Source organism: Corvus cornix, chromosome 3, assembly GCF_000738735.6.
Source record: "Corvus cornix cornix isolate S_Up_H32 chromosome 3, ASM73873v5, whole genome shotgun sequence".
Lineage (NCBI taxonomy): Eukaryota > Metazoa > Chordata > Aves > Passeriformes > Corvidae > Corvus > Corvus cornix.
Window position 1 is genome coordinate 33724464 of NC_047056.1, and position 13770 is coordinate 33738233.

Consider the following 13770-nt stretch of genomic DNA (forward strand, 5'->3'; position numbering starts at 1 on the left):
CCAGGCCTCCCGCAGACACGGCCCTGCCTGGCTAAGCAGCAGCCATGTTGTTGTCAGGCGCTGCAGGGCGCAGTTCAGCCTCTACCGGCCGGGCGTGCCCTGAGGAGAGGTCGTGTTGGCTGCCTCCAGAAACAACGTATCCATCACCTGCAGCAGGGTACCCTGTGGGTTTGGGAGACAGGCTGTAAGAAAGACATTAAACTATTAGAGACCATCCAAAGGAGGGCAACGAAGATGGTAAAGGGTCTAGGGGGGTAGCTGTATGGAGGAGTGGCTGAGGGCACCTGGTCTGTTCAGTCTGGAGGAGAGGGGACTGAGGGCAGACCTCATTGCTGTTACAACTTCCTCATGAGGGGAAGAGGAGGGGCAGGCACTGATCTCTGCTCTCTGCTTACCAGTGACAGGGCCAGAGGGAAAGGCCTGAAGCTGTGTCAGGGGAGGTTTAGGGTGGATATTAGGAACAGGCTCTTCACCCAGAGGGTGGCTGGGCACTGGAACAGGCTCCCCAGGGAAGTGGTCACAGCACCAGCCTGACAGAGCTCAAGAAATGGACAATGCACTTGGGCACACAGTGTGACTCTTGGGGATGGTGCTGTGCAGGGCCAGGAGCTGGACTTCGATGATCCTGTGAGTCTGTGTGAGAACATGTGCTACATTATAGTGTTCAGATCATACAAGGGTCCTAGTGCCAGCAACTGGTGGGACCACAGGTCATTGTGTGAGTGTCAGCAACCAAAGTCAGATCCCAGGTGACCTCAGGTCCAGGTCTGCAGTGTCAGCAAGTGATGGATGGTCTCAGCGCCAGAAGCTGGGCTGGAGACCACAGTTACGGGTGGTTGCATTCTTCCCTAGCCAGATGTGCATATATAAATTGCTAGCAGACTTCAGGTGGGCTAGCCAGTGAACAGGAGGAAAACCTGTCTCTGGGACAATTCAGTGTCTCAGCCAGAGGTCAGGGAGGCAGCCCAGGGTGGGGGCACAGAAAAACTGCCAGGCTTGAAGCTGTGCTGATCTTCTGGAGCTCTGTAGACATGGTGGGGTGGGAACCTACAGGCGAGGGAGGGGAATTATGGTGAGTTGCCACAGTGCTCGAAGGCAGGTGTTAGAGGCACAGCCCTGTCTCCAGCAGCCTGCAGAGCCACACGTGCTCTTGTCATGCCTGTGCATGGTGCATGTTCAGCCTCGCTACCCACTGAACCTGCCATGGGGAAAGCAGCACCCACATCCATGGGTCTGGGACAGAAACACCCCAAGGTATGGACTGCACCAGGACAGGCTCCTGGGGCAGGAAGGAAGATGCCCTGGGTTAGCAGATTTGTAACATCCTGCCACTACTTAGGCAGGCACTGACATCAGATGTTAAGCTTGGCTATAATAAATTCACTAACTTAAACAAAATTATTTTAAGGTTTATCTGTAAATCTAGTTCTAATATATCGACATTTTGTTCAACACTAGTTTATAGGATTCACTATGTCTTGTACTCTTAGAAACTGAGTATATGGAGCAACTGTTTTTGCCAGTTTGAAAGCAACCGTGTCCTTTACAGTACAACCTGGAAAGGTCTTGGAAATAAATGACACTTTGTGCAAATCCTATATTACTTGTTCTTTTTCCAGTGTTGTGCAATTTTGAAGAGCTCTTTGCACACAAGAGGTGCCAGGCCTCTGCTTGCACCATAACTGATCATTGTCAAGTAGCTCTTCCCTGGGCTGGTCTGACTCTATGCCAGCAGAGCTGCATTGCAGCCTGGCCAGGTGTCCTCCAGCACTCCTTGCCCAAGACCCCTCTCTAAAAGAACAACCAAGTGCATCCTCTTCATAGGTGTGCAAACTGCTGTTCAGTAGGAGCGCCCCCACTTAACAGTTCAAATTAGGAAGCAAGATTTGTAAACATGCTCGAAAGCAGCAGAGTTCCAGGATGACAGAAGTGTAGGTGACACTACATAACACTTCAAACCACCACCAGACATGTGCCTTACACTGAAGTGAATGTTAGTAAGTAGAGATAAAAAAACCTGACCGTTCTACAACAGTGTATTAGCAAAAACTGATTTTAGTTGCTTCTTTGAATAAAATCTTACCTGGCCTGTGTAACTGTTGGGTCCTGCTGAGATGAGTACACTGTTCTTGTCCTTTAAGGAAGACACCATGGTCAGAAGCTGCAACAGGTCAGATCAAAAGCAAAGGTTTTCCTGTGCAATGGAAGCCTGTGGTCATAGATGGTGGTGCTGTTGGTTTTCACAGAAATCACACCCCCATCTCCTGCATCCTTCTCTTACTGTTACTACAATCCCAGCTGTAGTATCAAAATACAGGCAAGCAGTCATTCACTACTAATTGATGTTTCAGTTCAGATTTAAACCAAGTTCTGCACAGCACATCAATGACTGCCGTGGGATGAGCCTGCTCTTGAGTCAGGACACAGTCAAGGAGAAATTGACCTGAACAAACAGACACATCAGTAACCATAATTTGCAGTTTTCCTTCTACCTCACATATTGGTCATGCACACAGCCCAGTGCTGGAAAATGCATTTTATTTTGGCAACAGCTTTAATTCAACAGGAACCACAGAACGTTTATCTTCAAGCATATCAAAGAGACTCATCATGACTACTTTGGTGAAAAAAGCATTCCTGGAACAGAAACTCAGAAGCTTGCACAGAAGACAAAAGTATGAACAAAAGAAACAAACACTGTCCTATTGCCTAAAATTCTATTATTTCAGTATTTTCAGACTGGCCTAGACTAATTGGTGGCAAGCATTGTCCAGCTATTCATGAGAACCTATAGACTGGTTTCTGCCTGTAGCTTTTTTCCCCACCAGAAATCAACAACTTTGCTATATTATTAGTTACATGGGAAGTAATGAAATTGCAGCAAATAAATCCATTGCACTGACAACCCTGAGAGTAGTCTTCCATGAGAGGAAGTTCTGGTGGGGGATTAAAATAGTTATCTGTGCCCTTACTTGCACACTGGACATGTACAAATATTAAGGCAAATAAAGTCAATGTGTATCAATTGGCGCTTCAAGCACTGAGTGGCTATTGAAAGTAAAATAGGTTTAAATCTCCTTTGTGTTATAACCTGGAATGAATACTTTCATCAGCCTTAGCTAACAATTGAAGAAAAACAAGTCTTAGGAGTATTTATGTTAACCCTCTGAAGTAACTCAAGAGAACCATTTCCACTGTGACCTTTCTTTTCTTTACAAAATACAAAATACAACAGTCCTTAATGTTATTCATACTCCCATCACGAATATCCTCCTGTGTGTTTCCTGGAAATAAAACCTGCCATTACACCCCATGTTACTCTTTCTGAAAGGTAAGATTCTGGCTGTCCCAAGGCATTCAACCTTCCAGAGGTACAGATGCACAATCCAGCTTCAGCTTTTGGCCATCCAACAGTGGATTAAAGCAGATATGTGACTACACTCCTGAGAAATTCTAACCTTTCTTTAGGGGATAAAAACATACACCCTTCAAGCAATTACTTTCCTATAGAAAAGCTTCAGGATGTTCTGTTTAGTGATGAGCTGTAGTTCCTGTGAAATTCCCATCTTGTTTTCAAGAAAATTGCAGCTCTATGCCCTTACAGCCTCCTGCATCCATCCATGATACATCCCACCTCCTCTCACAGGCCCCTCCTGTCCTTCCCTGCCACTACAATTCTCTCCCTCTCAGATACATGTGCAAACAGCTGCAAATCATCTTTTCCACTCATCCTTCACACATGTGTAGCAAGCCTACACAGAAAGCACCCACATGAAATCTATTTTCTTCACTTCATTATAAACCCATCCTTGACTGAGGATGACAGAGTTCGTGCCTTAACACTGTTCTCCAGCTTCTTGCTTTTCTCAGGCTCTAAACAGAAAGTCACAGTGTCTGGTTTTGCTTCCATTTCCTTCTATGTCCTTTAAATTTCTCAGCTCCCACTCCTGGTTAGACATTATGCTCACATTCCTTTTTAAACTGCTCCTCGGGGAAACTGGTCAGACTGGAGAACTATGCACTGAATCCAAGTTACAAAAAAGGGAAAGAGAAGAGTAAAACATTTTAACATGTAATCAAAACTCCTTTTAAGTAAAAAAATTACTAGAAAATTGCAAACCTTTAGGAAGTTATTGAATCTATATGACAATGCCAATTGTCTTTTATTGCTATTGCTTGCTTTCTTCTTAAGCACAGCCAAATGAGGCTATTTTAGCTGAGGTGTAAATAAAATAGACACTAAAAATTAATAAAATCAGCTAATGCTGTATTTTCATTTGTTCCAATTAATTTTCATACCAAAAAATATACACATATAAGTATAAATGACAGAAATGTGTTAAAACCCTATTAAGCAATCCTTACTAGCATTTCATCAGTCAGTTCCATTTGACAATAATCAAAGTATTTTACAAATATTCTTGCACACTACAAAAAACAATCAGATGTGCCATCTGTATTCTATTTCAGTTTTGAAAATCTGACCTTTTACCCCATTTTCTGAGCTATGCACTGCACTTCTGTGCAATGTGAATAAAAATAATATTGCTAGAACTTCCCTCCCCTTTCCTCTTTGACCGTATTTATAGTCATTCAAGTACAAAATATACAGAGAAAATGATTACTAACTTGACTCAAAGGTCTCAGTCAAACTGCCACTTCCACATTTTAAACATCTGACTTTTTTTTAGGCTTTCTTTCAGTAATGAATACTTCCCCAAGGAGAAAAATATCCAAGTGCATGCAATTGCTTCTCTAGAATGATCTGTTCTGAGATAGAAAAATCACAGCCCCAGAACAATCTTCTTTCACAAGCTTAGTCTGTTATGAATACATTCATTCACTATGTACAAGCTGTTAGTTAATAAATAAATTATGTCTTAAAATAACTGTAGTAGTTTTTACTAATGGAAAAGTTTAATATCAGGTTCCACCGTTCTGTAGTCTTCAAAGTTGCATCCATATATAAATTAACATACAGAAAAATAATCCGTTGTCTAAAAGACTGCACATCAAAATAGTACTTCCATGTCTGCTTTTAAAAGAATAGGTTTGTGACTTTATTTATACAAATTGAAACTTTATAGGGACATATACTCCTTAACCCAAGACTGTTAATGAAATAATTATTCAAAAATACGGTTTGTAACTAAGATTTCTGTACATTTTTGTACCTTTTTCAGGCTATTACATTAGCTTCACCATCAGGTTTTCAGTGCTGTGATATGCAGGCTTCAAATACTGCAAAGCATGTTTACAGACAGTAAGCATTGAAATTATAGTAGCAGTCATATTAAGAAAATAATTTTGGCTCAAATTCCGAAGTATCTGGGTAGTATCCTTTTAAATCTGATATGCTATTGTAAGCATCACACCATCTGTACAGTTAACTTTTTGCTGACAACAAATTTTAAGAAAAAATGACACATCTGAGGTGTGATCTGGTTTTATGAACTGAAGAGCAGCTTTCCCAAAGTTTAAGAAAATACAAAAAAAAATATTGCACAGCTTAAAACACAATTGTTTACATTCTGACTTCAATACAGTACAACTTAACTGTGAATGTAAGGAATTACCAGTTTGTATTTTAAGTCCAATTATTTGTCCCAGAAGGTAAAACATAATTTTAAAATTAAAACTAGTATATTTAAAATGTTTACTTGTTACAGGAATTCTAAACAAACTTTTAAAAAGCATTTGGAATCACTTTTGAGAGTCTGTAACTCCCGCAAAACAACAAAGTTCTGAGCAATACAGGTCATTCAACCCAATATTCCCTCAAAAAGCTATCAGACAGTAAGCACATTGGGAAGTATACATTTTTATTTAACATTCCTAAAATAACCTGTATTTACATATTATATAAATGTATGAAGTCTTAATATAAAATAGAAAACTGCATTGACTGAGGAAATCACACTCCATATGGAGTTACTTACTGAAGACCATTTTTTTATGAAATTTTACAATAATTTATATAAATTATCTCTTCCAAATTAGATGATTTTTCTTCTTTTTACTAATTCACACAATTTTGATGACTTTACAAACAGTGGTGTACATTATAAACTTAAAAAAACAGTTACAGCATCTTCCGGCGCACAACTGGCTTTGGAAAATTAGACAGTCTCTTTTTGTTCTTTCTTAGGGTCTTCCCTGCTGCATCTGTAGTTTCCTTCTGTTTTGTTTTTGTTCCATCCACTGGACTTCCAAAAGGAGAGATGAATTTTATTTCCACTGGTGGAGGTGACCAAGAACTTTCTTTTGTGGTTCTGAAAAGAAGGATAGGCATCAAATCAATTACTCATTACAAACAGTATTTAATCGAGGAAAAAACTGGCATTACAAAATCAGTTCCCAAGAAAAACACATGGGCTTCTTTGTAGATAGAATTAAGGCAGAAAAGGCACATAAATAAGATTTGTTTTGTTTTTATTCCCTTTACTCATCGTCTGGCCACTTCCCGGCCTTGTATGAGAAACTAAACTGGAAGAGTGGGGTTTCACAAGGTGTAGTAAGATAATGTTAAGAGCATTGCAATGTCACCACTTGCAGTAAGTATCCACCTGCCCTTTTCTATCCCCTCCCTCTTCTGTTTCCATTAGAAAACCAAACCCTTAAATGGGGAAAAGGTGCCTATTAGACCAGCAAGCTGGACAGTCTGATAGAATGAGAGAAGACCTGCACAGCCAAGTGAGGAAGAAGTAGTTAGGTGCTCAACAGCTGAATCACCATCACATTAAGAAATGCAAATAACTGTTCAAAACTTATTTCATACTTGCTTGCTTTCTTCATTTTTGATTTTGGAGTTCTACCTCTCTTCAATTTTTGCTTTCCCCCAGACTCTATGGATTTGGTATCCTCTTCCTCTTTAGCTGGAACCTCCTACGTTAAGGCAACAAAAATGTTACCCATGAACAAGTTCTTACACTTCTACAGAATAATAATGTTTTTTCATTAAGAAATAATGCCAAAGTTACATCCCAAAGCATGTGCAAAAACAAACCTTCCACATCAAATTATTTTACCATTCCAAAAGTTCAAACTCTGAAATTAACAGATGACATACCAAGTAAGTTTAAAGAAAGCCACTGTGCCTTTTGTTAAAGGCAAAACAGTATTTATCAATTCTTGAATTACATAGATTCAAAACTGACTTTTGTAGCTAGTTTTCATGAAGAAAAACAAATTTTAGCTGATTCATTTGAAGCTCTTTTTAGATATGTTTCCAACGAAAAAGGCAAAGCATGATCTCAAAAAATGGTACAGAACTAAAATCAAGAACATGGGACAACTGGAGTTTTTACTTACTGCTTCTTTCACAATTCGGGAAATGCTAGCTACAGTTTTTCTCCTTGACCTCAAAAGAGGGGGTGAAAAGACAAATTGAGAAGACAAATCCGGGTCTAAATCGTTAAATTGCACAGGATGGTCGGTTTTTCCACCTGTAATGACAATGCAGTGTTAGCATGCACACAGGTTATACATGAGGGACAGTAATACTAAATTACAGCTGACAAATAAGAGCACAATAGCTTCCTGAAATAAAGGTCCAATCAGCTTTATAAACACCTCATGCAAAGGCATCTTCCCCCTAGTAACTGCCTCTTCTTTTCTTTTACCATAAATAGTGAAACAAAACTAAGCCAGTGTAGTGATTTTACCTGCACTTACCGAATCAAAGATACTATACTCCAGAGGCATCAACAGTCCTTAAACATCTCAAAAAAATTTATCATGTATTCTGATTAAAAGACTACTGTGTACACTGATTTCACTGACAAAATATACACCCATGAAAAATAATGACATAATTAAACAGATGTATAGTTTGTTGCAAGATGCAGCTCATCTGAACTTGAAAACTGAACAGAATTTGGAAGCACACATCCTTTATTTCTCCTTTGCGGAGGGAAGGGATGGCATATTCACAAATAATCTCTGGTTTTCAAAATCTGATAGAAATTAGGTTCCTCACAAAAATATAGCTAAGTTTAATTTCACTGCTTAGACTGGCTTCATAATCTGTTTCTACCAGAACTAAGCAGGCAGTCACGCAGAGTTCAGCCAAAAGATGAATTGCCTCTTGGCAAATTTTTTCTTTTGCATGCTTCCATTCTTTACAATACTTGTAGCCATCCTCGCAGTTTGTTTTCTGTGGTTTAAAAAAGAGGAAATATGCCCTATTTTGCATATAAACATAATGCACCTACCTTCAAATTTCTTAGTCAGCTTTGTGAGAGGAGGAGAGAAAAGGAAAGCCTCATTTTCCTCAGCAGACAGTTTCTGATGGATGGCAGTTCTGCGGGATCTGGTTCTTGTAACACGATCTGTCAGAGCTCTTGATGTCTGATCATGTCCTGAGGGGTTTATGTCTTCAAGCAGCAAAGGACTGCCACCAGGTCCCTGGGAGGTCTCCTCGGACACTGATCGCCTCTTCCTGCCCCGACGCCCTGTCCTTACCGTAGTCCTAGGTGTGGTTGGCTCCTCGCTTGGCTCTGCAGGTGCTTGCTCGTGAGTATCCACTTTTTCTGGATTCTCATGTGGCACTCTTCTAGTTCTTCTCTTAGGAGTATCAAGGACTTCTACTTTCTCACCTGAATGTGTGTCTTCCTGAGCAGAGGTAGACTCTGGGTCTGCCAAGAGGTTTTGTGCTGCCTTCCTAGCACTTCTTCTAGGTGTGACAGGAAGTTTAAATTCTGTTTGAGGAAGCGACGATTTAGACAGATCAAGATCAGAATTTTCTGAAACTTCTGATGAACTAATCTTTCTTCTTCTGCCTCTTTTACTTGGCACAGGTGAAAGGAGTTGGTCACTAGGCTGCACCTGTTGATCCTTAACAGTATCTTCAGTAAACTGTAAATTAAAGCTTTTCAATTTTCTTGCACTTCTACTGGGACTGACTGCTGTTTTTACCTTATGATCAGTATCACTCTTGCTAGTTTCTGGATTTCCAGCTGAACTTTTTCCTCCTTTAGTCCTTTTGGAAGCGAAAGAAGTAATAATGCTACCTTCAGCAAGAGGCGTTTCCTCAGTAGTAGCCTCTTCTTGGAGTTCAGGCGCAGCTTCCTTTGCTCTCCTTAGTCCTCTTCTGGGAGTAACAGGCCGCATACTGTCAGACACGTTTTGTCCATCAGAATGGCTGCTTTCTGTTTTTTCTGCATTTGACACTTTAGGTTTCCTACCTCTCCTAGGAGTGACAGGCACCACAGGTGTTTGCTCCTCTTGAGCATTTTCCTCTGATTGGAGACTGGGAGTCTCAGGCGCTTCTTTTGTTCGCCTGGTACTCCTCCGAGGAGACAGTCCAAGCAGAGCTGGGCTGTCTGTCTTCAGCAGCTGCTGAGTGCCTGCTGACAGAACACCTGGACTTCTACTCAGCTGTCCCCTTGTGCGTGTTCTTGGAGCAATGCCATAATGATGTCTGCTGGTTTCCTCTCCCACTGCTTCCAGCACAGGCGTTAAGGGAGCTTTTGCTTTCTGGAATCTAGTTACCTTTTTACCTATGGTTTCATGAATAGATTGTTCTACAACTTCAGATGTAAATTCTTTACTTCTTGTGTCTTTAATTACATCCAGTAAGTTCTCAGCAATGGCAACCTTAATAGGTTCAGGCACATATGGGAGTGACTCTGCAATATTTTGAGATTCCTGATCACCAGTTACAGTGGACACTGAGTTTGTAACATGTTCCTGGCTTTCATTATTTCCTAAATTGGTCACAGGGTTGACCTGTTCTTCTGTTGTTGTCTCATCTGGTTTAGAAGCATCTACTGATGTAGGGTCTCCCATCTCTGCTTCCCCTTCTTCTCCTTCCAAAACTAAGGTAAAATTACTCTGAGATAGAAAAAGGTCTCCATCTCCCTCAGCTGCATCACATTCACTATCTTTATTATCAGGAAAATCACATGCAAACTGTTGCTCGATATTTTCATAGCTATAATGAAGATCACTTGATGGATCTAGTTCACTATATGGAGATGTTTCAGGTGCTGGTTCTGAGGTATCTTCTATAACCTAAAGTTAAAAAAAAGTCTGTTAATACTTCACTCATTACCAAACAGACTAATTTCACACCGAGCTAGATGAAACTGAGGACATTTCCCTTAAGATCACCCCAAATGTGAAACAATGTGATTTTGTACGACAGATGAGAGTCTGTGTGTTTAAGGCACAGAGATCAGAGCAGTCCCTGTGTGCAGTTCACAGGCTCTGGTTCTGGTATTTCTGTTCAGAACTGACCATTTCCCACTGCCCATGACCAGGCAGCAGTTTTCCAACACAAGGTGTGTATGTAACCAGCAGTGACCATCACAATGCAGTGCCCTCTGCACTGCTCCACAGCCGGAGTGACCCACTCTGCCTCGGACAGGGTAAAATACAATTGGCTCCCCAATGCTTAAAGCCTCAGTCATGATAGTTGTGACTGCAGCACTTAGACTGGCCAGGGATCGCATCCAACAACTCAACACTGCACTTTAAGGAGTCACTTGGATTGCATGAGATAACACATTTTCTAAATACCTCCATCTCTTGAAGAAGTATCTTGACACCAAAATGAGCTCATTACTGGAAATTCTGTTTGTGTTAAGAAGGAGCAAACAGTAAAGGACCTAAGCACCTAAATAATTCGGAGTTTGGTTCCCACATCTTTTTGTCATTTGGTAAATGATTTCCAGTACAAAGAAGCTGCACTCCTGTAACTTTCTTATTAACATTAAAACTATTTTTTTAAGTCAAATAAAAAAGTTTGAATTCAAGTAAATCAAATTAATGCCTAGCTATTTAAAAAAATAGTTTAGGCATTTATTTTGGTTTTGTTTGCTGTCAAATGCCTAAGTTTAGACAGATCCCATTCATGTTATAGGAACAGAAAATGCAGGAGAGAAAAACATATCTGCCCTTACAACATCAAGGTTTTAACTTGTGTTAAGCAGCTCAAGAAATGGACACATTTTTTATTGTCTCCTAATTGTCAGTAGAACAGGTCTGTCCTCAATTTGCAAACTGTTTTCTATTTTGTAGGAAATGGGAAAATAGTTTACTTACATTAATTTCCTCAGTTTTAGGAGGATTGTTAGAAACATGGTCTTCTTCAACTTCAGCTGCCTTAGGGTTACATTCTTCAGGTAAATCCACACACTTGCCCTCAAGGCGATTTTCAGACGGAGTACTGACCCTGTCCTCACTGTCAAGGATACTTATCACAGCTAGAAGAGATTTATGTAATTTTACATTAACTGTTACATAAATGACACAAGTTTAAGCAAAAAGAAGTAAAAGAGGTAACAAGAGCCAACAATATGGTTCTCCATCCTGCCACATATATTGGGCTTTCTCCAAAAGCTAAAACTATTGAGCTGGTTTTGGCTGGGATAGTTAATTTTCTTCATAGGAACTGGTACTGCTGTATTCTGGATTTGTGCTGAAGGCAGTGTTGGTAACAGGGAAGTTTTAGTTACTGCTAAGCAGAGCCTACACAGAGCCAAGGCCTTCTCTGCTTCTCACACCATGCCAGCAGTGAGTGGGCTGGGGCTGCACAGGAAGATGGGAAGGGACACAGCCAGGACAGCTGACCCCAACTGACATCCCATAAAATATGGCATCATGTTCAGGACAAAAGGCAGGGCAAAGAAGGAAGAAGCAGGAGACATTCGGGTTATGGTGTTTGTCTTCCCATGACTCATCTTCCTGCTCTCCTGGAGATGGCTGAACACCTGCCTGACAATGGAAAGTGGTGAATGAATTCCTTGTTTTGCCTGACTTGCATGCAAGACTTTTGCTTTCCCTATTAAGCTGTCTTTATCTCAACCGTGAGTTTTCTCACCTTTAGCTCTCCCATTCCCTCCCCCATTCACCCATGGGAAATGAGTGAGCAGCCGTGTGGGGCTTAGTTGTCGACTGAGTTTAAACTGCAACAACTACAGATCTGCTAAAGAATGCAGCCCCACAGCAAGAAAGAAGGAGGAGAAAATCAGCTGCCAAGTCCATAGATGGAAAATAAAAGAGGAAAATGTGGCTGGAAAGACATGGTAGATAATTTCTTCAGTCTGAATACTGAGGATGTATCACCTTTTAAAATAGTAAATCAAACAGCAGATCCCATGGCACACAAATTGGTAGTGGTGTACAACATGGAAATAAATACTGGTCTTTTCTTGTAATACTTTGAGTTCTACCAGCATCTAAATATTTTGATCAAGAAGATTCACTATGCACTTTTTACAAGGACTTTCTTGAAGGAGTGTATTTTCTCTATAGTTTAATGAAAGTTAGCAGTAACATGCTACTACTATTTCAATCTGAGACACCTATAGCAGTATGGAAAACTACACACTTCACTTGAGGAGCTCTGCTACTTTAACACACAGAGTATTTCCAACATACGTTCACTGTCTGCCTCTGGGGATTCAGAGAGCTGTGGATTTGTTGCAACCAGTATGGCTTTTTCTTCTGATGAAGAGGTCATTTCAGACTCCTGGTAGGCTGTTTCACTTCATGAACAGAAAGAGAGAAATTCATCATAAAGCTTGAAAACAAACTTTTAAGAGCTTTACAAGTTACTTGCTCACTGTAAAGTCTTCAAGTTTCAAACCAGAAAAAATACAAGAAAAATTAGAAATTCTTCTTTCAACATAATCAATTTGTGACTCAATTTGTAATTCACTTTCTAACTCACTTTATGCAACGAACCACGTACTTGACATTCTTTTCAGCTATCTAACACTAGTTAATAACATAACAGATGTGTGTTACAGAATAATGTATTATTTGTCTTCTGTAGAAAGAGGGCAACTACAATAACAGAAGTTCAGAACCAACCGAACAAAAGTCTGTACAGGTGAAAGTTACCACTTGAAATTAAGGGTTCTCTCATTGCTGACATCCTGTCTTTATGAATAAGCAGTTGCAGCTTTTAAAGTACCTGGTGAGAAATGGCTTCCCTTTCCATAAACAAATAGATGCTAATTGAGCACATACAGAAAACAGAAATTAAGTGTAAAAAATACTGTCAGAAAGCATTCAAACTCCAAAAGAAACCCACGGAAGTTACAGGATCTCAGGATTAATTTTTAACTACACAATTTTCATAAAAAAACAGGGCTTATGTTCACAGTATCTGCTTAGTAACTCTCAAACTGTAACAAGGTCTGTATAGACTCTTGAATGGAGTCTTTATCATCATACTTTTGGGATCTGCAATGATTTGAGAAAAAAGGCTCAAATTGACAGCTAGTCAGTGTGCATTACATTCATGCCAGATTACTTTTGCTCAGAGACAGAATGGAATAGACAGGCCCTTATATATAAGAACACAGGAAGGAACTAATCCCAGGTCAAAATCAGTTTTCAAACACAGAAAAGCCAGCAGCTGAATGTTGTGTGAACCCAAAGATGTATCTACTTCATAAGCTCACCCTTCTTTTCCAGCCCTTGAAGTAGCAGCCTCAGCAGCTTTAAACACCAATTTATCACCCTCAGGAAGGGTATGACATGTAGCATTTGATTCTTCCACAAATCCTACAAAAACGAAGAGATGGATGACTTCCCCATTCCACTCAACATCACTTCTTTTAAACTGCTCATATGAGTTCAAAGTGATCCTTTATGCATTTCATCTAGGACAGGCATTTAGCAAAATAATGCTACCGAGACTTCAAATGCACAGAAGGTCCAAGTTCTTCTTTGCAGTAGAACAAGAAGCCTGATGCACAATTTCAGTCAAACAACGTAAAAAAACCTGCAAACTACAGAAGTACCTCTAAAACATAA

At 40.2% G+C, this 13770-nt stretch overlaps 1 protein-coding gene across 3 annotated transcripts in view; it reads right to left on the minus strand.

The window, feature by feature from the left end:
• Window positions 1-4250: 4250 nt before the first annotated feature.
• Window positions 4251-13770, minus strand: part of LOC104684392 (protein ELYS) — a 42320-nt gene continuing 32800 nt past the window's right edge. For all 3 annotated transcript variants that reach the window (XM_039568672.1, XM_039568673.1, XM_019281259.3), the window contains 7 exons: window positions 13416-13518; window positions 12385-12491; window positions 11047-11207; window positions 8214-10014; window positions 7312-7445; window positions 6779-6885; window positions 4251-6272 (listed from right to left, as the gene is read on the minus strand). In XM_039568672.1, the coding sequence (XP_039424606.1) occupies window positions 6083-6272; window positions 6779-6885; window positions 7312-7445; window positions 8214-10014; window positions 11047-11207; window positions 12385-12491; window positions 13416-13518 (2603 nt within the window). In that variant the 3' untranslated portion in view covers window positions 4251-6082. The remainder of the gene's footprint in view (window positions 6273-6778; window positions 6886-7311; window positions 7446-8213; window positions 10015-11046; window positions 11208-12384; window positions 12492-13415; window positions 13519-13770) is intronic.